At 26.7% G+C, this 27077-nt stretch overlaps 1 protein-coding gene across 1 annotated transcript; it reads left to right on the top strand.

Annotated features, from left to right (window-relative positions):
• The first annotated feature begins 366 nt into the window (after positions 1-366).
• Positions 367-26148, top strand: LOC141526631 (facilitated trehalose transporter Tret1). The gene is given in 8 exon segments (XM_074241679.1): positions 367-504; positions 1433-1730; positions 9551-9680; positions 9899-10034; positions 16112-16821; positions 16899-16997; positions 16999-17299; positions 25597-26148. Coding segments are annotated over 7 exon segments (1647 nt in total). The 5' UTR covers positions 367-504; positions 1433-1710; the 3' UTR covers positions 25848-26148.
• Positions 26149-27077: the final 929 nt, after the last annotated feature.

Raw genomic sequence — 27077 nt, forward strand, 5'->3', positions numbered from 1 at the left:
CTATACTTATTTATAGTATGTATACATATAAACATGCACCTTTGCTTTTGCCTACAAATACTTGTTCGTGATTGATATATCTGTGCTTCGGTACATTATTATTATTATTATTATTATTATTATTATTATTATTATTATTATTATTATTATAACGTTCTATGTTCAGAAAGTCAACGTCTATTGTCCGTTTCGTTTAGTTTTCTATCTGTTATATTCTATCACATCGTAAGCTCTTTCACTGTTATTTTACAAGTAAAGATGTAAGTGACATGATACAAGTGGAGTTTAGTTGTGGAGTTATGCATCTGTCAGAGTGCGTATGTGTGGATAAAGTAATGTCATATGGTTTTTGATACTATAAGCTAGTTTGGTTCCTGTGGTGTGTGGTGGGTTGTTCTTAGTTTTCTTGGTCTGGGTCTTTACCAGTCTTCAGTCTTAACGTTTAGTTCTGAAGGCTTTGGCTTTGGCTTTAGATTCAGTCGCATTTAGTCGTGAGTCAGTGAGGTTTGTTGTATGTTATATGTATCTTGTGATCTCGTTTGGAGCGACCTATTACTTTCTTTTTATTTTATAAATTCGTTTATGTACATATTTATATTTACTTTTTTTTTTTTTGCTTCAATTTCCATGTCAGAGCGGTTGAAATGTAGGTTAATTTTCATAGATTGATTAACTATTCTTTAAACTGCCCATTTCGTGTTATAGTTTTTATTGTTTTAATTATTCAGAATATTTTATTTATTTTGCAACTAGTGAAATGTTTATGTGGATTTTTTTATAATACTGAAGTTAGCGGTCAGCTGTCAATTTAAAGAATTTTTTTAACAAATTAATTACAATACATGTGAAACTTTTTAATTAAATTTTTTTTTAATAATTTAGTTGCTATAAAATTCCAAAAAATTTTTAATATCTGTCAACTTCAGTGTTATGAATTTTTTTATTTATAAAAAATTTTGTTAATGATAATTTGTAATTTTAATTTATTTTACACAGTTTTAATTATTTTTAATAATTTTTTAACTCAACAATTTATAAAATGTCATCTGTTTATATCGTTTGAAAAAAATTATTTATTATAACAAAAATGTTTACATAAAAATTTAAAAGTGTAATAAAAACGATGAATGCAAATTTTTTTCTCAATAATAGGTTATTTGAAATATAAAAAAATTTTTTTTTAAATGTCAGCTACAATTTAGAGCATTATATTAAGTATATTAAATTTTTATAAACTACGTTAAATTTGTATAATCGTTGATTTATTACCGATAATAATATACATACATATACATTTTTTAATTATAATCTATCTACCTTCACTGAAATTGTTTACTGTTTAATAAATCACATTACTTTGCACATACTCACTTTTATTTTTTATGCAGTGTTACGAAAATACTCAATAATTAATTTTTCTTTTTGCTTGCAGAAATACTTAATAATTATGATAGCAACTGATTGGTTCCGTCGAAGAAATGACGTCAAACTAGTGCCTTAAAACATAAATATAAAAAATAATAAATAGGAAGTAATTAACTATAAAACCAGTGGATTGAATACATTTATTACAATTTATAATTTACAATTTCGAAGAATAATATTTTTTTTTCGAGTGATCTTGAGACGCTTCACACTGATCTTCCTTTAATTTAATTTTTTTCAATATCAGTATTTTTGACTTGGCTGTGAAAATCTTTTGTTTCAACAATGGATCCATACTCATTAAGGTAAGATTAATGTTGAGAAAATAATAATAATTATTGACAACTTTTAGTGTTAAGTTTGTATTTTAATGAGGAGTTTATTGCATAAGATTTTACACTAAGTAGTTATTATGTCATTCACGTGTCTATGTAGATAACATTGTATACAATTTAAAATAAGAAATACCATTGATAAATTAAAAGAAAACATAGATGTAATTATGTCAAAATAGTTTTTGCTATTTTCTATTTGGAGGTTATTTTTGCTTTATTGTATGATACTGAAATTACTAGACATCTGACTATTTTGAGAATTGTTCTTAAAAAAACAAAATGTTATAAAAAATGTTTTTGTTTATTTTATAGTTAAAATTAAAAAAATATTAATGCAATATTTTGTTTATAATATCAATTAGTTTAAAAATTAATACTCCGAAAATTTATTTGTTTGAGAAATTAATACTCTGAAATTTGCGGATTTCAGTACGGTATTTGATTTAATTTTTAAAAAGATTTATTGTGTAACATAAATTTTTACTTTTTAAAAATTAGAAAAAAAATAACAAAGTTATGTAAATTTAGAGTAACGCGAAAAATTGTATTTTTTACGAGTCCCCTATGAAAGTATGCTAGTTTATCATGTTTTAAGAGCCATTCTTATCAATCATCTTGATTTCTTTTAACAAATAAATTTTGAAAAGAAAATTAATAAAAAAATCCATCTGCATAAATGATACGAAAATTTTAATATACTTTTTTAAATATAATATCTATAAACTAATTGATTTGTTAAACAAAATCTAAAATAGTCATTTCAGTTTTCGTAATTTTCTAATACTTCTAGAACAGTAAAAAATCAAATTTTTGTTAGTTTGTAGTTTTATTATTTTTTACATTGTTAATTATACTGATTCTGAAAATTTCAAGCTGATGTTTTAGAGATGACTCTAAATTTGTTTAAATGTCAAAGTAGTAAACCTAATTTTCAAGTGGCCTAAATTTAGAATGGCTTCTCAATTGAATAAAACAACTGATAAAAATTCTAAAATAATCCAAAAATAAGAAATTATCATTGTCCGCCTGTCGTTTATTTGTTTCATGATTTTTTTCTAATCTTTATAATATATGTCAACTTGAAAGAAAAAATTGAGCATCATTCTTTGATATTCATGCTTACAGATCACACAAGAATATCTAAGGTACGCTACTTTGATGTTTAAAAAGTCTCTGAAGTTTAAAAATCTTGAGCTACTCGGCTGCCTAGTTTTAAAACACAGTAACTGCAAAATTTTTATTTCTTATAACTTTTAGACCTTAATTTCAAGTAATTTTCCTTAAAAATATTTATATTCAAGTATTTTCTATTCATAAATCAAATTTTTTATCAATTTAGCGTGCAAACTTTTTTTAATAAGAAAAATTTTTTTAAATCTTAAAATTTTCAGTTACTGTGTTTTGAAATTAGGATATACTAAAAATACATTTCACTATTAAGATAAAAAATATTTGAATAAAAAAAAAAATTTTATTTTTAACGATTTTGAAAATTTCTCAATTAACTCCAAAAAATTTTTCAATTAAGCCAAAAATAAAGTTATTTTTATTGCACAATTCTAGTATAAATGTATCTTATATAGTATGGTAATAATTTATTGCAAAAAAATATGTAATTGATAACTTATTCAATTTACTTTACTCATATTTTATTTATTAAATGCTTTGTGTAATTGATATAAATTAATTCGTATTAAATATCAGTGTAAGTAGATTCACCTGTTGTAACTTAATCCATCGCAACTTAGCTGATATTTAAACAATTCAAGAACTTAATGTAAATTTAATTACATTTTAAGTACAATTATATTGTACTTACTGTTCAAATAATACATTTTGTAGAAATTGCCAAAAAAATTAATCTAACTTTTATAAATGTTGGAACCACTTTAAGTGAAAGATTTAAATTGATTTAAATTTAATATAAGAAAAGTAACAAGACAATTAATGAATAAACATAAGATAAAGTTATTAATACTCCTTGATTGGATAGCATAAATAATTTTGTTTGTGTACGCTTTCGATTAAGAAAGAATTTACAAATGAAAATGAAATAAAATAGGTGACTCATCAGATCAGTGATAATATGATAAAAATTTAATTATATATTTTCGTAATATGTGTAATATAAGGAATTCATTATTACTTTTTTTTTGTTGACACAATAATGCACAATTTTATTGTCATTCTATTGTATGTCATTTGACTCACATATAAATTTTTAAATCGTGAATCGATGATAAGTCACGATCTACATAAATAAAAATGTGAATGTAAATATCTATTACCATAAAGATAGAAAAATATATATATATATATGTACTATCCATCTGCGTATTATTATCTGCAAATATAATGTGTTCACAAACATATTAGTATTGAAGTTCGAGGTTACATTGTTAACTATTATTTTGCCGAGGTCATTGTTGACCGTTATCGCTAAAAAATAACAGTATAAAAACGACCAGATAAGGATAAAATATTTTTATAAACATTTTTTTAAATAATTAGATATTTAATTCTAATACTGTTTATAGTGATTAACAATAATAAAAATTAAGTCTTATCGATTAATCAATTACTGACTGAAAAATTGTAAAGAATGTAATTAATGAATTTAAGTTACCATATTTCATTATTTTTATTTGATTATAGAAAAAATGTTTCTTATTCAAATAAAAAAATAAATATGTTACACGATAAAAATTTTTAACTTCTGCGAAATGTTATTCTTGATTTGTCTGCTTGTTTAAGGATTAAATGGAGATGATGATACGCTGAGGACGTTTGTTGCAAAACGAGTACGGTTGTTTAATCTGACACATGATATGTTATAATTTATGCATGTGTACACGTCTATATCCGCAAATATACAGATGTCTATAAAATACAATACTCCAGCGCATCTATTCTACACGTGAATTTTATTGTAAAATTTTTTTGTCATCATGCAGCTCAAGCTAATACTTTAATTGTCATATTTTATTGAGTTTATTAATTTATTATAGTTATAACTAAGGTCACGCGGGAATTTATCAAACAAGCTAATGTTTAATAAAATTTACTATTGATAGATGAATTAATTTTTTATTACAAACGCTCTAAATATAAATTTGATATGTAAAACAGAAAAATTTTTTATTTAGTATCAGTACAAGAATTTTTGTTTATTAATTGACCACATTCCGACTAGAAATTACTTTGGGATTACCCAGGGTATACATCTGGATCTGATTGGGTCCCGAAGAGGCATGCCCAATGGGAAATCCCTATAATTGCCTAATTAGCCCTTAATTGGGCAATCCCCACGTAAAAATTATAATTTTTATTAAATTTTTCCCAATAGGGTCCTGGGTGGAACTTAAGAGAGATAAGCCAACGAAAAATAAAAATAAAATCGCTAAGTTCTCCCAAGTGAAACCTGTATGAGACCGAAGATGATTTTCTCAACGTAATGTAAATATTGCATCGATGGGTTTTCCTAACTGGGCTCGTAGTAGAACCCAATTATTTTAACCCAAACTGTGAATAGATCCATGAAGAAATAATCTTTATATTTAGGCAGTCGTTTATTTATATAAAAAATTAATCGCCCAAAGATGTGTAAGCTTATATTCTTAGAATATATTTGTCATAAATTAATTAGAAACAAAAATAAAAATTATTTGTTAAGAATAGAAAAGAATTAGAAAAAATTCATCCAACATTGAAAAAAATTTTTTTTTGACACAAGAATTTTCACTTATTCCAACAAAATTAATTCCCTTGCTTCAAGAAATACATATCTAGATCCAAAAAATTTATTTAAGTCAAAAAAATCTTGTTTTAAGAAAATTCTGCCTCTTGCTACAAAAAATTTAGTTCTTGATAGAAGTAAATTTTCATTAATATTTTTATTGATTAACATGTCAAATGGGAAGATTTTTTTCTCAGCTGAATTAGGTGGCGTTGATTCCCTAAGGTATCTAAAAATCTTGATCAACGATAAAAATTTTTGTATCAAGTATTTATGATGATTTGAATTAATAAAAAATTACTTCCACCAAGAATAGAATTTCGAGAAAAATTTTACTTCCAGCAACAAGCTTCGGTCTTCTTTCCGGTACCCAAAAATATTCTTGAGCCAAGAATATTGTTCTCCAGTCAAGAAATTTTTCTTTCTGTGCTGATTAAATCCAAATACTGAGTTTTTAGACTGAAATACATTTTAATGTTGCTGAAACAAAATTCATACTCCAATTTTTTTCTCAGTATAAAAAAATTTTCATTATCGGTATTTTTTCATAATTAAATTTTTATCCATATAAAAATTTTTTTAAATAATATGCATTTCATCAAAATTTTAATCTTGAAAATAAAAGTTTTTATGTTAGCATAAAGAAGATCAACAGATTCGGTAGAATCTGGCGCCAAGTTCCGTTCTCAAGCCAGACTACCGAGTGTGTATATACCGTAAGCAGAACGGTTTTTTGAGGTTACAAGTTTTTTTCAAATTTAATTTGATTTTTTTATATGATATTTTATAATAGTAGTTCATGCTTTTTATTACGCGTATTACTTGATTATTATCAATTATCTTTATAATTTCTATTTAAAATTATTAAAAATAATCAGCACAAACTATAGCGACCCAGATTTTTAGATTTTAACTTTTTCTTATGTAAAAAGCGGACGGCCAGAGATTAAATAATATAATGATGCATGCTAATCTTATAATAGATGGGAAACTATAGTGAAAAAAGATATTTGACAGCTTGCAATTACACACGCCAGGCGGCGCAAGAATAACTTTTACATGAACTATAGCTTAAAGGGGATAGTTTGCCACCGGAAATGTATTAAATTAAAATTGTCAATTTTTATTATAATTACAAAAAAACTGAAATCGAACAAAAACAGTTTCACTGTAAAAAAAAATCGTGCCAAGTCCACGTTCATAAGACTATTAAGAAAAAAAAATTTTATTTCTTTACAAAAAGATATCAAATAAAAAATTAAAAAATCCAAGTAACCGATATGGTTGTATATGATTTTCGAAAATTAAAAAAATTTTTTGTAAATTTAAAAATTAAAAGAAACAATTTTGGAACGTACTTGGTGTGCGTTATTGTGTACTTGAATTTTTTTAAGTGTCCTAGTAGATACATTTTAGGAATTTCATAAAAGTGAAATATTTCGTAACTACGCACACTAAATACGTTCCAAAATTGTTTCTTTTAATTTTTAAATTTACAAAAAAATTTTTTTAATTTTCGAAAATCATATACAACCATATCGGTTACTTGGATTTTTTAATTTTTTTATTTTATATCTTTTGTAAGAAAATAAAATTTTTTTCTTAATAGTCTTATGAACGTGAACTTGGCGCGATTTTTTTACAGTGAAACTGTTTTTGTTCGGATCCCAAATCAAATCGGACAGTTTTAAGGAATTTTATTTTTGATTCTTTCAATTTTTTTGGATTTTTCAGTCAAGTTTTTTTTTATTTTAAAATTTTCTATTTAATTTATACAAAAATTGTATGTTCACGCCAGAAAAGTGAATAAATAAAAAAACAATTTGTAAAAGCTTGAGTATAGCATGAATAATGTATCAGTTAACCTATTGAATTGGTCAACATTCCTGTTTGGACCAGTGGTAACGTGAACGACTAAGAACCCTAAGGACGCAAGTTCGAGCCCAACTCTCGACAAGGATTTTTCCGACCAATGATTTTGTTTCAATTCAAATTAAATATACTAATGAGTAATATAACATGAGTATCTAATCCTACATTATTTTTAATCTTTTCGAAGATCATAATATATTTTTCTTTAAAAATTTGGAGTGGGTTCTGATGGGTTTTTCCCCATTGGGACCTGAGAGGATTGTCCAATGAGGGCCACATATGACTTTGCGTAACATCCCTATTTGGGGTCTCTATTAGGCAGCCCAATAAGGACCCAATAGGTCTTACATTAAAATTTCTAGTCGGGGCAATTGTTTGGTAATTAATAATCTAAAAATAAAGTATATCAAATATTTTGTTTACACTGTCAGTGAATTGATGACTCATCGAAATGATTCCGTCCCCATAGAAAACAGTTTGAGTTCACATTAGATTAGGCCAAAAAAATTGAATGTATATTTATTTATCTATTTTATTATGATTTGTTTTTATAGCAAGTTTCTGATAAAAATCATTGAAATAAGTTTTTAAATTTGTTTTAATGTTTGTAATGATAAAAAATTAAATGCTTACTGAAAATGGCTTATAAAATTTATCTAAATAAGTGTAACGACTTCAAATAATTTTTTTGTATTCTAAATGTGAAGACATGATTTGAAAAGAAAAAAGTTTTCTTTTTATGTCAATTTTTTAAATTCTTAAAATTTTTACAAGATTTTCTTTGGGGGCATCACTGTGTGTCTGTCTAAAAAAAAAAGTTAAAATACAAAAATTTGAGCTCTAAATATTAATATTAACAGTTCAATAATTAGAATTTGAATTTCAGTTGTATAATATACAAAAAACAAAAATACTTTTTGAAAAATGTATTTTTCTTCAATTCTAAAAACAAAATTTTCAGCCAAGCAGAAAAAAGACACTTGAAAAATATTTAATTAGGCATAAAATGTCTCATTTTTAGAAGCAATTAAATGATCTACAAGAAAATCTTTTATCATTTTTCAACAAATTTACTTTAATATAAATCCAACTTCAATCTTTCATATAACATTTGAGATAATAATTATATGAAATTTGTTTTGAGAAAAATTTAATTTTCTTTAAAAATATATTTAATTCATTTCTAAATATTGATTAAAAAGTAAAATCATTGAAAATAAATCAATATTTAACTTATGATATGGTGGAAACGATTGAACTTGTGTAAATTTGTAATCAGATTTTTTTGTTGAGGATTAAATTTTTCTTTAAAAATAAATAAGTTTTTTCATTTTACAAATTTTAAAGCTTTAAGGAAATATCTCTGAGAATAAAAATAAAATTATAATTTTTTTATTGATCATATTAAAATTTAATTTACTGTTTAATTAAAGATTTAGTTTTAAATTTTTACGTTTACATAAAATTTAAGAAAAAAATTTCTTTTAGTTTAATTTGAAGAGTAAAAACTATTATGAAATATCAATTGATTTCAATTAAGCCTATAAGTATCTAAAATTAAATGTTTTATTGTATAAAAATATTTTTGATTAAAATTTAACTACTAATCAATATTTGCCAAACGCAGTAATAAAATTATAAAGATTTTATGAAATAAAAAATGATCCATGTTTATTTCTCTTCAATTTTAATTGAGAAGGTTGCATGCATTATTAAGATTAAAATCTATCTATTGATGTCAAGTTTTATTAATGAAAATATTTATTAGCAGTAATAATAATAATAATAATAATAATAATAATAATAATAATAATAAAAAAATTTTTACACAATTGGTATTAAATGACAAATGCATATTTTTTATTATTTTATTTGTATGTTGAGGACACTTGAACATTTGTACTTTGGACCTAACTCAATGTATGGCAAGCTAATCACTCGCCGTCAATATAGTAATAGTAATATGTAACACATTAACATATGATTGTTAATAAAAATAATGATCGTCTATTGTAACTTATTTTGAAATAAATATTTAAATGAACAATACCAATGAGTGTTTTTATATTCATTTAATATTTTCTGCAACAAATGTAATAAATTTATTCAGCCTGTCATATGTCATAAATGATTAATTTAATTTGTAGAGAAATTTAATAGTTGTCATTTGTTTTTATCGCAGTGTTGAACGTGAGGCCTCGAAAAATATCGAAGAGAATGAAAGAGAGTGCTTCAAGGATGCTATTGTATCCTCTAGAAGTCTTAACAAAGGCTATGTCGAAAGGACGCAACTCAAGAATGCAGTACCTGAGGTAAAAATTTTGTTTTTCAAATCAAAGATATCTTACTTTTTTTTTTTTATAATTGTATCTAGGAAATCATTCAATGATCGGATAAGATAAATCTACTTCTGAGTATTTATAATAAGGAAATCATTTTTATTCAGAAGAATAGATAAATCGATAAATAATATTGCATATTGCCATGTTTGTCAATTATTTTTTAAATAAAAACAATTTCTTTTTCACAGATTATTGCTTGTATTTTGACGACATCTTTTCACATTGTCGTGGGGCTTAGCATGGCTTATTCGGCTATTTTGATTCCTCATTTGGAAACTGGCGATTCTGGTTTTAAAGCTACCACAGTAGAAACATCATGGACAGGTAATTCAAATTAAAAAAATTTTTTTGTTTTTAATAAAATAATTTTAGTAAGGTGTGAAATATGAAGAGTCATTTAGAAGAGGGGTCCACTTTTATTTTTGACCATAAAAATCCAAAAATAAATTTATTGAAGTAGTTTTGATGTTCAATTTTTTTGCACTTTTACAAGAGAATATTTTTAATCTGGAGATTGTATATTCTGGAATAAAAAAATTTTACAGTTCATTTTTTTACTAGACATTGAAATTTTCAGAATACACAAAAATTTAGAAAAAAAAATTAAAAGTTGAACAGATCTTTCCAAAAATATTTTTTCAACATGATTGACATTATATCTCAATTTCTACCATCTTTATGTCGAAATTTTCTTTAGCTATTTTAAAAAAATTGAAAAAAAAAAAAAACTTTAAAAAATATTATTTTCTTTTTATTGAACTTGAAAAAATACCGAAAATTACTAACTTTAAACTAGAATACTCCCACAGTAACTAAAAATTTGGACAATCGATAATCCCATACGCCAGATCCAAAACTTTCTACCGTTCTCAAGCTCCACATGACCCATTGATCTTAAATGTGAATCATATTTGACGGCCGACAAGATTAAGACCTCTTGATTGATACAAATATGAGTTAAATCGGTCAAGTCGCTAAAATACGATAAACTATTTACATATAACCACGCGTACTTTTACATCATTAGAATAACCTTTCGAGAGTCTCAAAACGTCAATATTAAATGTAGATATGATATCTGCAAATTAATTTAAATAAAATAACGGCTCCCTTTTTGTAATTTTCCATTTTTTTTTATGGAAATAATAAATCTTACCAAATTTACAGAATAATTATATAAACATATTTATACTTTTAATGAAAAAGCCGAAAAATTTTATTTTTTCAAATAATGAGTAAAAAAATTGATCGTTGATGTAAAATGAACGTAATTTTTAACTTCAGTCAAATGTCTCACCAATTAACTTTATTTTTTTGGTCAGTCAATGATATGAACTTTTTTTTTTATGACAAAAATGCGCCTGAAATTTAAAAAGAAAATAAATTAAATAAAAAGCCACTTTTAGTGCATTTAAATTTATTGTACTAATTATAAATGGATGTGTCTATTTATTCGCAAAAAAGTTCTGATAAATCACAAATTTATAACTTTTTCTAGTTTTTATGATACTTTAAATAAAATTTTCTCAAAAACCAAAAAATTCAAAATCAAATCTAACTTATTCAATAAATTAAATGCGTAATGAATGTCAAAAATTTTTCGTTCAATTTTAAAAAATTAAAAAAAAAAATGACTGTTGATAATTTTTTGAGCTGATCAATTGACGTCTAATGACGAGCACATTTTTTATCTCACATCACGACTTATACTTGATAATTAATAACTTATGATGAGTCATTGGTATTGACACATTGAAAACTGAATAAAATTCATCATCACACAAAGTCATACATATCAAGGGTGAAATATACGTGTCCATCCTGATTGAAGTATAGATTAACTCTCCATTTCTTAGTTTTATTTTTTTTTCTTGTAACTTTGAAAAATAGATTCATCATTTTTTTACAATAATTCTTCCAAAAAAGTCATTTCCTAATAGACAAATGTTTCAAAAATTGCACTTAGTTTACAAAAGCCATCTGAAAGATAAGAATTCACTCTGTAAATTTGATTTTCATTGACGTAATCTTTGTAATCTTGTTATAAAAACAAAAATTCAGACTACTAGTAAAGTCTAATTTGTATAAATAGATTTCTTAGGAAAACGCTTGGTTAAATATTAAGTTTTTAGTGTATAAATTCGAAACTTAAGTCTTCAAAACAACAGATGTTATTTAAACAGTCTTGCAGAACCATCATAAATTTAAATGATTAAGCAACACTGTGAATATTTTATTTATTTATTTTATTTATTTGAGAAAAATATGTCAAGGCAAATGCCAAATGGCAAGATGTATACAAAAATTTTTATATAACATAATAACATAGTAACATAGTATCACATAAGAACTATTTAAATTTTTGAAAATTTTTAATGAGTAAATAAAGTTTAATATATAATTTGAGACACAGCAATTTGATTAATGTGATGACATACATAAACAGCCTGATACGTTTGAGATTTAATTTGTCATAACCATCACAGCTTGAGAGAAATTTTTAAAAGATGATGAGAACTTAATGATCTTTCAGTTCAGATTCTAGCAAATAATTAAACATTTTGTTTTTAAAGATTTCTAAACTCTGAGAATTTACAACTTCAGTTGGTAGATCCTTCCACAGGCGGATAGTTGAAACAATAAAGGAGTTTTCATAGCTGGTTGTGACGTAATTTGGTGTCTTAAAGGTGACCCTATTTTGCCTTTCAGCTATTCTATCAGATCGTCTAATGCTTGGGTCTTCTTCGATGAACATCTCCCTTAAGTATTTCGGCTGTCCTGAGTCAAGTAACTTATAGAAATAACAAGCCTAGTAGTACAGTCTTCGTGACTTTATATGCAACCACTTTAATAAACGCCGATATGGTGTGATGTGTTCATCACGTTTGATATTGTATATGAATCTAATAGAGGTATTCATTAGACGCTGCAGTTTGTTATCAAGCCTTTTGAAGAATCCAGTAAGACAATGGAGCAATAGTCAATGATTGGTAAAACAGTGGCAGTAACTAGCATCTTGCGTATAGATGAAGACAAAATGTTTTTCCTGTGCTTTAAACTGTTAATCGTAGCATGAACCTTACGTGAAAGCTGAGCCACATGAGTATCCCATGAGAGATCATTCGATAAATGAAGACCAGGGTGTTTAGTTGTAGAGACGTAGGGGATAATGTGTCCATCAACGATGACTTGTGGAAGCTCACAGTTTTCTAATAATTTTAGTTTACGTTTGCTTCCTAGGATCATAACTTTGGTCTTTGTATAGTTTATTTCAAGACCAGTTTCACGAGCCTAATCAGCAACAGCCTGGGCATCAGACTGTATATGAAAAGAGGCTTCTTTCAATTTAAAGAGTTTAAAATGCAGGTAGGCAAATTTGTCATCTGCAAATAATCCATATTTCGAGTGCTTTAAACGTTTTGATACTCCATTTATAACAATTAGGAATAAGATTGGTCCCAGAATAGATCCTTGCGGTACTCCTGATGTTGTGGCAATCTGTCTAGAGAGATGATTTTCAAGATCCACAACTGACTGAGATCTACCCGTGAGATACGAATGAAACCAAAGAATTGCTTCGGTGGAAAAGCCCATCTCAAACATTGTTATGAATAATATTTTAGGATTTAGGTAGTCGAAAGCCTTTGTGAAATCGAATAATATGAGGAAAGTTAGATCATCTCTGTCAATAGCTAGACGTATATCATCAGTTAATTTTAGTAATGAGGCTTGAGTGCTGTGATGTTTGCGGAAACCTGATTGGTGTTTGTCTAGTAAATCATTTTTTTCGAGGTAATTGACTACCTGATTTGCAACAATACGCTCGAACACTTTAGCTAGATGAGGTAGATTTGCTATGGGCCTAATATCTGACAATGACTTTGGTGGTGTCAGTTTATTTAAAGGAACAATGAAGACTGTTTTCCAAGCATCTGGAAACAGGCATGTGTTCAATGAACAATTAAAGATCGACATAAGAAAGAGAGATATTTGTGATATGTGGTCTCTTAGCCATCTTAAATCTAAACCGTCTGGACTTTTACCTTTTGATTTTTGTAATGCTGATTTGAGGCTTATAGTAACGTCAACAATATCTATGTTTGACCAACTAAAACTGCAATTTACATTCTTTACATGATGCAGGTGTAGATCTTCAATAAACTCTCGAGTACATAAAGGATGCTTAGTTAAAGTATTTGAATAAAACAAATTTAATTCATCAGCATCAAAATGATCTAATGGAGATGATTTCTTTTCTTTAATAATGCCCAGCCGTTTCAACTTGGTCCAGATGTTTGTTCCTTGAGATTCATCTTCTAAGACATTTCTGAGATATTTGTCACGCGCATTGTTCAATTTAGTTTTTAATTCTTTTCTTTTTATTTTATAAAGAGTAAGTAGGTGTGAAATTCTAGTTCTGCGAGCTCGTTTATATAGAGCATCGCGAGTATGGAAATCGGTTTTTAGTTCATAAGTTATCCATGGACTTGCTTTACGTTTCAAGGTCCTTTTATTTATTGGAGCAAAGAGATCCATTGTATCAATAACTGAATCTGAAAAGTAGGCTACAAGTTCATTTGGATCTGACATCACACTACTTGGATTTGACTGAATTAATTTGGTCCTCAGCATTTCAGCTAAGGCTTGATGATCACAGTGTCTGAAATCTCGAAAACTAACAGATTTATTAGCATTTTCTACTGTCTTCAGATTATAGTCACATTGGAGATAGTCATGACCTCCTATAAACGGTGACAATGATTTTGAAAAATTTCCCAGCTTCTCCTGACCATCTATGATAATCACATCTAACCATGAATCGGTTACAGATGTGTGGTAAATTGAATCAAAAGGCACATTGAAAAGAGAAGACTCTGTGATGAATGATTTAAGATGAACTGATGCTCTGTCTGACTTTAACAAGTTCCAATTTAGATCACCCATAATCACAATATTTTTGAAATGTGGATAGAATTTTCCGAATTCAACGAAGAAGTTGAATAGTAGATTACCTATTCCCTATACCTAGATTACCTAGATTACTTAGATTACCTAGATTACCTATAGTAGATTATCTACTAGAAGTTTATTAGATCACCTTGTGGCCGTCTGTAAATAGAAGATACAAATACATACGTCTTTTAATATTCGATCAGTTTTATAACTGAAGGTTTTAAGAATGGATAATGGCATGACCAGTATTTATGTACGATCGTAAGTTATTGCCCGAAAAAAATATTAAACAAAGAAACTCAATTAATAAATACTGAAATTAAGAGACAATATAAAATTATTATGATTTTCTTTAACTAACAAATTATAACGAAGTAAATTATCAAAAAATTTCCGTACATCAAAATTATTAAAAATACTCGACTTAAGCGGAGTTTTTAAATATTTTCTCATTAAAAATTTATTTTTTAAATAAAATCAAAAAATTGTCAGATACCTACTGCAATTTCAGAATTATAATTTTGTAAAAATAGAGGCCACTTTACTTTTAACGATAAAAAATCGAAAGATAAATATTAACAGACATTTTTCTAAATTTTTTGTTTTTTACAGTATCGCATCTAAGATTAATATATTGAAAATAATCAAAGATACATTTTTCATTTAATATGGAGCTTAATGGGAATGATCAAATTCTTACTACAAATTGTTTATAAATTTTATCGAAATAAGTGTAGCGATTTTTTATTTTACATTTAAATTTGATAACAAACTCTGAGAAAAAATTTCAATTTTAGAATTTTTATTATTTTTACAAGAATTTTTTTATAAAGTCGGAAAATTGACAACTGAATTTTTTTTTTTTTAATTCAATTTTTGATTAACATTAAGAAAAGAATATGTGGATAGAAATTAAATTTAATCATGTTGATTTTATAATTGAAAATAAGGTAGTTTTAACTTTTAAATAATCATAATTTTGTCAAAATCAGTTATGGACATTCTTTTGTTGTATCAACTATCCGCCTATGGAAAAATCTACCAACTGAAGTTCTAAATTCACAGAGCTTAAAAGTCTTCAAAAACAAAATGTTTGAGTATCTGCTAGAACTCGAGCTAAAGGATGATTGATTATCATTATTGTTTAAAATTCCCTTTTAAATTGTGCCGGTCACATCAAACTATATTCAAAAGATTAAATTGTTCTTTTAAAATTTTAAATATTCTAATTGAATTTATCAAATAAATTATTAAATTTTAATTATAAATAAAATTTAAATGCTCACCAAAAATTATTATACTTCTTACGTGATACTATGTTACATGTTATATAAAACATTTATGTATATACTTTGCCATTCGGCATTTGCCTTGACATATATTTCTAAATAAATAAAAAAAAAAATAAGTTCTGAAATAATATCGAAGTAATTTATTTTATTTTTCAGCTAGTATTATTGTGGTTGCTGTACCGATAGGTTCTTTAATAGTCGGTTTCTTAATGGAAGCGTTTGGCCGAATTCGAACTCTTCAACTAGGTGCGATACCTTGTATAATTGGATGGATATTAATAGCAACAGCCCAAAACATCCCTATGATATTAGTGGGCCGTCTATTAACGGGATTAGCGATAGCCACATCAACATCGCCCTCAATAGTTTACATAACAGAAGTAGCAACACCAGATCTTCGTGGATCTTTGATGTCATTTGGACCAACATTGGCGTCACTTGGAATGCTACTGTCGTATTTGAAAGGCGCTTACTTACCGTGGAGACTAGTCGCGTGGTTGGCAACTATTTATGCAGTGGTGCCACTCTTTTTAGTACAATTTTTTGTTCCGGAATCCCCAGTTTGGTTGGTGTCTAAAGGCCGAATAGATGACGCTAAAAAATCCCTCGCAAGAATTTATAAATCCGAAGAAAAAGGATTTGGAAAAATTTCACCGGCTGAACAAGCATTTATCACAATTATGAAAGAAAATGAAATAAAATTGAGTGAGCAAAGAAGAAGTAAACGAGGAAGTTTGTCAACAAAGCTCCGAGCTTTCTTGAAACCAACTGGATGGAAACCTATGATTATTCTTATAATCTTTTTCTTGTTCCAACAATTTTCTGGTATTTACATCACTTTGTTTTACGCTGTCACATGGTTCCAGGTACATTGTCATTCATTTTTTTAATTTATTTCAATGGTAAAATATAAGCTTAATTTATCGTTTTCTTTATTCTGCAGGAAGTAAAATCCGGTGTCAATGAATACACTGCATCTATTTTAGTTGGTCTCACACGTTTCTTATGCTCGATGGTAAATACATGGCTTTTGAGACGGTACAAAAAGACGACCACTTTGCATAATTTCAGCGTTGGGAATGGCTGTTTGTATGTCAGTATCAGGATACTTTACCTTACAAATCAAAAACGGTAGTGAGAGTGGCAACTGGGTACCTGTATTGGGTCTTCTACTTTATGTATGTACGTCGATGATTGGGATGTTGACTATTCCATGGACCATGACTGCTGAACTCTTTGGATCCGAAATTCGAGGTGTCGCACAATCTGTCAGTTATGCTATGGCTAATGTACTTATGTTTGCTGCGGTACAGAGTTACCGAGATTTATCTACATTGTTAGGAGGTTTGTAATAACATTTATATTAATTATAAATCTAGAAATTATAAAACAAAAATTAGTTTACCTTGGCGATATTTGTGATAAAATGAAAAATATCCAATTTGATCAACAACAACTTTTTATACTCATAATTATTTAAGTATCTTATCTTTAAATATTAAAAAAATGATAATTTTTCGCATAGACAAATAGAAAATTAAACATTTTAAAAATTTTAAAACCTTACAATGAGGTCTTATTTTAACATAGTCGGATAATTTCAGTTTACTTTAACAAGTTAAATTAAAAATTAACTTATTAGTCTAGACGCGGTATTACCTTTTCGTAAACTTTTGAGATCGGTGTACAAAATAAAATTATTTTTATGTTTTTTTGACCCGCTGAAACCGAATATCGCAGTTATTTTTTCGAAATCCAGGGCCATCAATTGCTTATAACCATTTGTTTAAACAATTGTTTAAAAAATAATTTTTGGGGGATTGGTTATTTTTTTTTTAATATTTTGGGCAATTTGAAGATGAAAGTTACTCTTATAAAATTTTCTTAACTTTGATGATTAATTACATGTAAATAAATTACGTAATACTAGGTTTTATTTACATGATCGTAAAGAAGAATACTCCAAGTTTTTATTAAAACAATAATATCCCGTTATAATTTGTATTAAATAAAAAAAAAGTAATCTAAGTTATTGCATTTATTGAGTAACGGCATGCGCCGCCGAGTCAAGTGCGTTACTCAATAAATACACTAACTTTGATCACTTTTTTTTTTATTTAATACAAATTACAACGAGATATTATTGTTTTAATAAAAACTTGGAGTATTCTTCTTTACGATCATGTAAATAAAACCTAGTATTACGTAATTTATTTACATGTAATTAATCATCAAAGTTAAGAAAATTTTATAAGAGTAACTTTCATCTTCAAATTGCCCAAAATATTAAAAAAAAATAACCAATCCCTAAAAAATTATTTTTTAAACAAATGGTTATAAACAATTAATGACCCGGAATTTCGAAAAAATAACTACGATATTCGGTTTCAGTGGGTCAAAAAACATAATAATTTCATTTTGTACACCGACTTCAAAAGTTTACGAAAAGGTAATGCAGCGTCTAGACTATACAGGGTGTCTCTGAAGTGGCGGGAGTAATTGTTGGGGTCGATAGAGAAAAAAATACTGAATCGAAAGTTCCTGAGCCAAAAATTTTTTTGGGCCATAGAATTTGAGTTATGAATTAAAAACGATAGCCAATCAGAAGCGCGCTATTCGAGAAATGAAAATGAGCGGGGAAGTAGAGGAGACGCGAGAGTGAGATGCTGCAATAGCAGCTTACTCGCTCACACAAAGCCGAGCATGAGAGGGGATTGTGACGCTATGAGCCGAGTACGTAAGTGTGAATGAGTGGATGTATGAGGTCGCAAGCGGACGGCTTAATGTATGAGTGTGTGTCCGTGTATCGCAGCATTATTGGAGGCGTTGTAACGCTGAATTAAAGCTAACCGGGTACTCTAAGACAGAGGAAAAATTTTAATTTTTATTTTTATTCGAAAAAATTTAATAAAAAAATAAAAAGGCCCAAGATTTAACCAGACCCACAGAAACGGAGAGTAAATTTTTAATTCTCATTTATTTTGCTGGGGATTATTTTCAAATACAAAAAAAAAAAAAAAAAAGGCTAAGATTCAACTGGAATCCAAAAAGAGATGGATGAAAAAATTTTATTTTTATTTTTAATCAGCAAAATTATTTTTCTTTAAAAAAGAGCCCAATCTCGACTGGAGCAAGAAAAATGATTAAAAAATTTTATTATTAATTTTCAATCAACAAAATTATTTAAAAAAAAAAAAATAGTCCGCAGACTCAACCGGACCCAAACAAACAGATAGATAGTTTTAATTACTTATTTATTTTGATGGGAATTATTTTAAAAAACGAAGAAAATCGCCCAAGACTCGACCGGACCCAAAAAAAAAAATAAATTGAAAAATTTTGTTTTCATTTTCAATCAGCCAAATTAATTTCTTTTCGAAACAAGGCCCAATCTCAAACAGACTAAGAGAAACTAATTAAAAATTTTATTTTTTATTATTAATCAAATATTATTTAAAAAAGAAAATAAGCCACAGACTTAACCGGACTTAAACAAACGGATAGAAAATTTTTATTACTTACTTAATTTGCTGGAAATTATCTTTAAAAACGAAAAAATGCCCAAGACTCCATCAGACCGAAAGGGAGATGAATAAAAAAATTTTACTATTCATTTTTAATCATCATAATTAACTTTTTTATAATAAAAGGCTCAATTTCGACCGGACCCAGAAAAAATGATCCAAAAATTTTATTTTTTATTGTTGATCATCAAAACTAATTAAAAAAACAAATGAGGCCCTAGACTCAACTGGACCCAAACAAACGGATAAATAATTTTTATTACTTATTTATTTTGCAGGAAATTATTTTTGAAAACGATAAAAATGCCCTAGACTCGACCAGACCCGAAATAAAATAAATTGAAAATCTTTGTTTTTCTATTTTTAATCAGCAAAATTATTTTCCTTTGAAAAAGGGCCTGATCTCGACTGGAGCAAGAAAAATAATTGAAAAGTTTTATAATGAATTTTTAATCAACAAAATTTTTTAAAAAAAGAAAATAGGCCCCAGACTTAACTGGACCCAAACAAACGGAAAGAAAACTTTTATTCCTGTTTTTTTGTTGGGAATTATTTTTCGAAACAAAAAAAATTGCCCAAGACTCGACCGGACCCGAAAAAAGATAAATCGAAAAATTTTATTTCTAAATATTAATTAACTAAATTATTAAGAAAAAAAAAAAATAGACCCAAGACGCAGCAGGACCCAAATAAACGGATAGAAATTTTTTATTACTTGATCACCAAGATTAATTTTCCTTGAAAAGAAAGGCCCAATCTCAAACAGACTTCGAATAACTGATTGAAAAATTTTATTATCAATTATTAATTAACAACATTATTCTTAAAAAAAAATTAATAGGCCCCAGACTCAATCGGACCCAAACAAACGGATCGAAAACTTTTATTTCCCATTCATTTTGCTAGGAATTATTTTTAAAAACGAAAAAATGCCCAAGACTCGACCAGAGCCAAGAATAGAAGAATGCAAAAAATTTATTTTCTCTTTTCAATAACAAACAAAAATTTATTGAACAAAAATCAGCCTAATCTTGACAAGACGATAAAAACTGATTGAAAAATTTATTATCAATTATTAATTGACAAAATTATTTCAAAAAGAAAATAGGCCCCAGACTCAACCGGACCAAAACGAACAGATAGAAAATTTTTATTACTTATTTCTTATGCTCGGAATAATTTTTGAAAACAGAAGGAATTGCCCAAGACTCAACCGGACCCAACCAAACGGATGGAAAACTTTCATTTCTCATTTATTTTGCTGGGAATTATTCTGTAAAATAATTTTTCAATTAATCGTCAGGTAAAATGTCAAAAATAAATTAAAACAAACATTGAACTCAAGTCCCAATAATTTTGATATTTTAATTAAAATTATTTTTTAATTAATTGACAGGTAAAATGTCAAATAAGGAATTGAAAAAAATCGCTCTCGAGTCCTGATAATTTTGATATTTTTATTAAAATTATTTATCAGTTAATTAACAGGTAAAATGTCAACTAATAAATTAAAAAAAAAAATTGAACTCAAGTCCGAATAATTTTGATATTTTAATTGAAATTATTTATCAGTTAATTGACAGGTAAAATGTAAAAAAATATACTAAAAAAATCGCTCTCGAGTCCTGATAATTTTGATATTATTATTAAAATTATTAATCACTTAATCAACAAGCGAAATGTCAAATGATAAATTAAAAAAAAATTGAACTCAAGTCCGAATAATTTTGATATTTTTAATAGAATTATCTATCAGTGAATTAACAGGTAGAATGTCAAATTATAAATTAAGAAAAAAATTGAACTCAAGTCCGAATAATTTTGATATTTTTATTAGAATTATCTATCAGTGAATTAACAGGTAGAGTGTCAAATTATAAATTAAGAAAAAAATTGAACTCAAGTCCGAATAATTTTGATATTTTTATTAGAATTATCTATCGGTGAATTAACAGGTAGAATGTCAAATTATAAATTAAGAAAAAAATTGAACTCAAGTCCGAACAATTTTGATATTTTTATAAAAATTATTTTTAATTAATTGACAGGTAAATAAATAATAAATTAAAAAAAAAAAAAAAAATTGAACTCAGGTCCTGATAATTTTGATATTTTAATTAAAGTTGTTTATCAATCAATTGACTGTTAAAATCCTGAATAATAAATTAAAAATAAATCGCACTCATGTTCTCATAATTTTGATCTTATAATTGAAATAAATTTCTAATGAATTGACGGGTAAAATCCCAAGTATCAAATTAAGTAGTAATCGCACCCAAGCCCTGATAATTTTGATATTTTAATTTAAATTATTTATCACTTAATTGATAGGTAAAATGTCAAATGATAAATTAACAAAACATTGAATTCAAGTCCTTATAATTTTGATATTTCAATTTAAATATTCTTTTTATTCACTGACAGGTAAAATGTCGAAGAAAATATGAAAAAGAAATGGCATTCACGTTTTAGTAATTTTGATATTTTAGTTTCCCTTTTTCTTAGCAAAGAAATCATTTCAAAAAAATCTACAGGTGTTTCGGCAGTTCAAGGATAACTTTACTTTAATGTTATTAGTTTGCATTCACATCATTACACTTTACTCCTTTTATTAAGCAATTAAGATTCCAGTTGAATCTTAGCCTTTTTTTTTTTTGTATTTGAAAATAATCCCCAGCAAAATAAATGAGAATTAAAAATTTACTCTCCGTAAATTCTGTGGGTCTGGTTAAATCTTGGGCCTTTTTATTTTTTTATTAAATTTTTCGAATAAAAATAAAAATTAAAATTTTTTCCTCTGTCTTAGAGTACCCGGTTAGCTTTAATTCAGCGTTACAACGCCTCCAATAATGCTGCGATACACGGACACACACTCATACATTAAGCCGTCCGCTTGCGACCTCATACATCCACTCATTCACACTTACGTACTCGGCTCATAGCGTCACAATCCCTCTCTCATGCTCGGCTTTGTGTGAGCGAGTAAGCTGCTATTGCAGCATCTCACTCTCGCGTCTCCTCTACTTCCCCGCTCATTTTCATTTCTCGAATAGCGCGCTTCTGATTGGCTATCGTTTTTAATTCATAACTCAAATTCTATGGCCCAAAAAAATTTTTGGCTCAGGAACTTTCGATTCAGTATTTTTTTCTCTATCGACCCCAACAATTACTCCCGCCACTTCAGAGACACCCTGTATATTTTATACTTTAAGATGAACATGGTTATTGATTCAATTTCATTTACTTTAATTGTAAAAATTACCATTTTTTAGTTATAGTTTATAGAACATATTTTCTTTTCATTATAAGTATCTCTTAACTAACTACGCGTTATTTCACGCAGATACCTTATTTATTTAAGTGACACAAAAAACGACTTTTTTCAAGTGTCTAACAAAAATATATCGATACTGCTATTCTTATACGTCGTATCTTACAAAATTTGACAAATTGACTTTTTTTTTTAAATAGAATCATAACAACACTATCCACGTCATATTAAAATTTTAAAGGTCAAATCGTTTAATAACTATTTTTAAATAAATATTTTCATCTGTCAAATCCCATTTAATGAATGTTAAAAACGAACCGTTTTCACCGTCTACTATAAGATTTTCTAAATGTGGGATACGACGTATTAGAATTGTAGTTATCGATATTGATTTATCATGCTTTGAGAACTATCACTAAAAATGAGTTCAATTAAAAAATTGGTAAATATTTACAAGTAAGGTCAACCATTTCAATTTTCATTTTTTTGAACGAAATTTTGATTTGATTTTATTAATATATTTTTTTTATAAATACATGAAAAAATAAACAATTAAAAAAAAAAAAGTTGATTATCACAATTTTAATAAATTTTCAAAAAAATTTGTAAATGTTTTTAGAAATTGTGATATTCAACTTTTTTTTTTTTTCAATTTTTCAAGGGGAAGGCAAAAAAGCCATCGAAATCTTTATTTTTTTTTTCACGATATTTGTTATCATAAATCCGCCGTAAAAACAAGTAGAATAAAAAAAATTTCTTAATCTTAATTTTTCACCAAAATATGGCCAAAATAGGTTTGACCCCACTTATAAATAATTACTAAAAAATTTTTAAAGGTCTCTCAAAATGAAAAAATGATTCCTAGAAACGTCAAAAATGTAACATTTTTATTTTTAATCTTTTTTCTCTTCGTTTACTATTTTATACGTTTGAAATTGTGTTCTAAAAAGAAATGTGCTCTACATGCTTTCGAGTAACTTGAAAACATAAATATCTTTTTTCTTCCATATTAATCCACTAAAGAATAGAAATAAAGCTTGAGATACAAATAAAAGACATAAATACAGCTAATACTACCGAATTTTAATCTATAACTATTTATTCAGCATCGCGTACTCAATGAATTACTTAATAATCTTTTATTTTCTAATTTTTTTGAAAATTTTCTAACTAATTGTATTCAATTCAAAGAACTATCCAAAATTTAGGTCACTTGAAAATATCTACAGTATACAACTTTTAAAGTTAAAAAAGTTAAAAAAGTCTTATCTGTCTTAAGCATGCTATTGAAATCAAATCGTTACAATATAAGTCATTTCATGTTTATTTTACATGATTTAAAACGTTGAAAATGGTATAATAACAATGAAAAAACCAAAAAATTTCAATTCTCGACTCTTAAAATTTTTTTTATGAAACCAATGTTTTAAAAAGACTTTTAAAACATTATAAATTAACATATTTTCATAAAAGATAAAAAAAGGTCAATTTTTTGCACCACTTTTCGATCTATACTTAATTACCATGGTGATATCTACTCACTTAAAGTTTGATCAATACTTTCAACAATGAGTTATTGGTATATCCTTCATATGAATTTAAAAATTTTAATACAATTCATCTCTATAATTTATTTATTAAATTATTTATTTAGTTTTAATGCCAAGGCGTTGAGCCGAATGGCAAATTTCAGATACATAGATAGTGTTCAAATAAGTACAATAAATTTTGAAGTGTTAATAAAATATATAAAACAGATTGCATTTAAAAACAAAAAAATACATTATTTTATTATATACATCATGTTATTATATTATTTTCCAGCATACTAATTTCTAACTATTCATTACTCAATAAAAAATCAAATAATTTAACTTTGAAAGTCTCTAAACTAAGAACGTTTACAATCTCAGGGGGTAAATCCTTCCAAAACCGGATAGCTGATACTACAAATGAATGCTCATAGGTCGTCGTAGCAAAATTTAGCATCTTGAAAGAGATATTATTCTTAGCTAATTTACTTATAGAAAAAAAATAATCTTCCCGTATAAAAAAAAATCGTCTTATAATTATCTTAAAATTGTCGTTTGTTTAAGATCTTAAACGTGACACAAACCAAGGCTATTTTAAGACTTTTTTAAGACGATAAAAAAAAATTCCGAGCGCAGATTTTTGAAATTTGATCCTCGAATTTTTTATGAAAATAAAACGATATCATAGTGACAGCTCCGGAAAATTATTATAGAGAGTCGTAAAATAATCTAAGAATTGTCTTAAAAAAATCTTAAAATAGTTTTAAAAAAATCTCAAAATAGTCTTGAAAAAAATCTTAAAATAGTTTTAAAAAAATCTTAAAAAAGTTTTAAAAAAATTTTTTGTGACTATTTTAAGATGAGCTAACAGCGACAGAGCCTGGGAACATTAAAACGGAGCGTCTTAAAAAAGTCTTAAAATTGTCCGATAATAAGTTTTCAATAATTTCAAATTCAATTTAAAAAGAGCGTACTCAAAAATGTAGCGATTAGAAAGTCGTAAAATCGTTTAAAAATTAATTTTCATGACAAATTCGATAACCAAATTTCAAAAATCTGCTCTCAGAATTTTTTTTAGCGTCTTAAAAAAGTCTTAAAATAGTCTTCATTTGTATCACGTTTAAGATCTTAAACAAACGACAATTTTAAGACGATTTTTTTTTACACGGGTTATTATTATTATAATGAACTATATTTATTTAGGACTGAGAAATTTTTGTAAATACTTATTCATTTTATCTTAATTCTATGTACTATTTAAATGGATTTTGATCTTAGCATTATAAACATTAATTTTATTAATTAATTTTTTAGGTTCACATGCTATCCAGTGGTTCTTCGCAGGTGTTTCTGTTGGTGCAGCGGTATTCGTTTGGCTTTTACTTCCCGAGACTCACGGTAAAAAATTGTCGGAAATAGAAGAATACTTCTATAATAATACCATTGCGGCTGGTGCTGATGCAAAAGCTCGTCGAAGAAGAGCCAAGAGACGCGCAGAACAAAAAGCTCAAGCTCAAGCTAGTGTGCCATTGAATCCAACTCCAAAGAATGCTGAATCGGTTTAGTGAAAAAATAAATTAATTTTATTGATAATTATGATTTATACCACACATTTTTTAAAGCATTGATTACTTTTTTACATTTTCTTTATTCAAATCTATCATTCCATTTAGTAAATTTTTTATTGAATGATTGATTTGAACAAATCAAATAAGAACTTTGTTAATTGAATATTTTGTTATAAAAAAAATCTAGGAAGGCGTTACTTAAGAAGTTATACATAAAAATATAATCCATACAGTGCTTCGATAAGAAAAGTGAACAATCTAATAAAAGTATTTAATAAACAAATGGATAAAAAAGTAACTATTATAAAAAAAGTTAACAATTTTTTTAGTTTTCTGTGGATCTTGCATCACTTGAAAAATATTTTTTCAATCGTACTTTTTAAATATATATTTTAGGGTGATTCAAAAAAAAAGTATATTTTTTTTTTCGTTTGGTACTCTGAAAAATAGGTTCCTAGACACCTCTAAGAAAGCCTCTCCAAGCATGAGTTCTTAATTGTAACGGGAAGGTCCTCCTTCTTACAGTTTTCTATTTTTTCTTATTATCAGATAGAAAAATTTATATCTCGCTTCCAACTACTTGAAAAAATATCTTGTTCCTTAGATTTTGTAGGAAATTGAATGCTCTACAAAAAGGTCTCTTACGATTTTTTCGTAAACCCAACCGTTTAAAAGATATTAACGGTTAAAGTTTGATTATTTTTGGGAAAATTTTTTATTTCTTATGAATTTTATAACTCAATGAAAAAAATCATTATGAATGATGAAACTCATAGTTTTGTAGGAAATTTACTGCTCTATAAAAATGGTCTCTTATGATTTTTCGATCAAGTTGAGCGTTTACGAGATATTCATCGTCAAACATCAATGCATATCAATTTTTCTAGTTTTTGATCAATAATTCGAAAAATTTCAATTTATTCTGTGAGTTTCAAGGAAATTTAGACAAATTTGAGTTTCTATGAATAGAAATATGTTATGAACTATTTTTTTAATTAGTTTTTTTAGTCTTGGACATGTTTGATTACATTAAAAAAAAAATTAGTGCATTTTTTAAATATATAATTCAATTTAGTGTGTTTCACATGTGTTTCACTTTTTTATCGAAGAATTTATTTATTTAATTATCAACTGCCATATAATTTTCAATATTTTCAACATAACGGTACACTTTTACTGTAAATAATTTCCTCTATTGCAGTTTGGGTAGTTTTTTCGATGTTCTTT

Source organism: Cotesia typhae, unplaced genomic scaffold (assembly GCF_013202065.1).
Source record: "Cotesia typhae breed Kobodo isofemale line unplaced genomic scaffold, CoteBio_Ctyphae contig_36, whole genome shotgun sequence".
Lineage (NCBI taxonomy): Eukaryota > Metazoa > Arthropoda > Insecta > Hymenoptera > Braconidae > Cotesia > Cotesia typhae.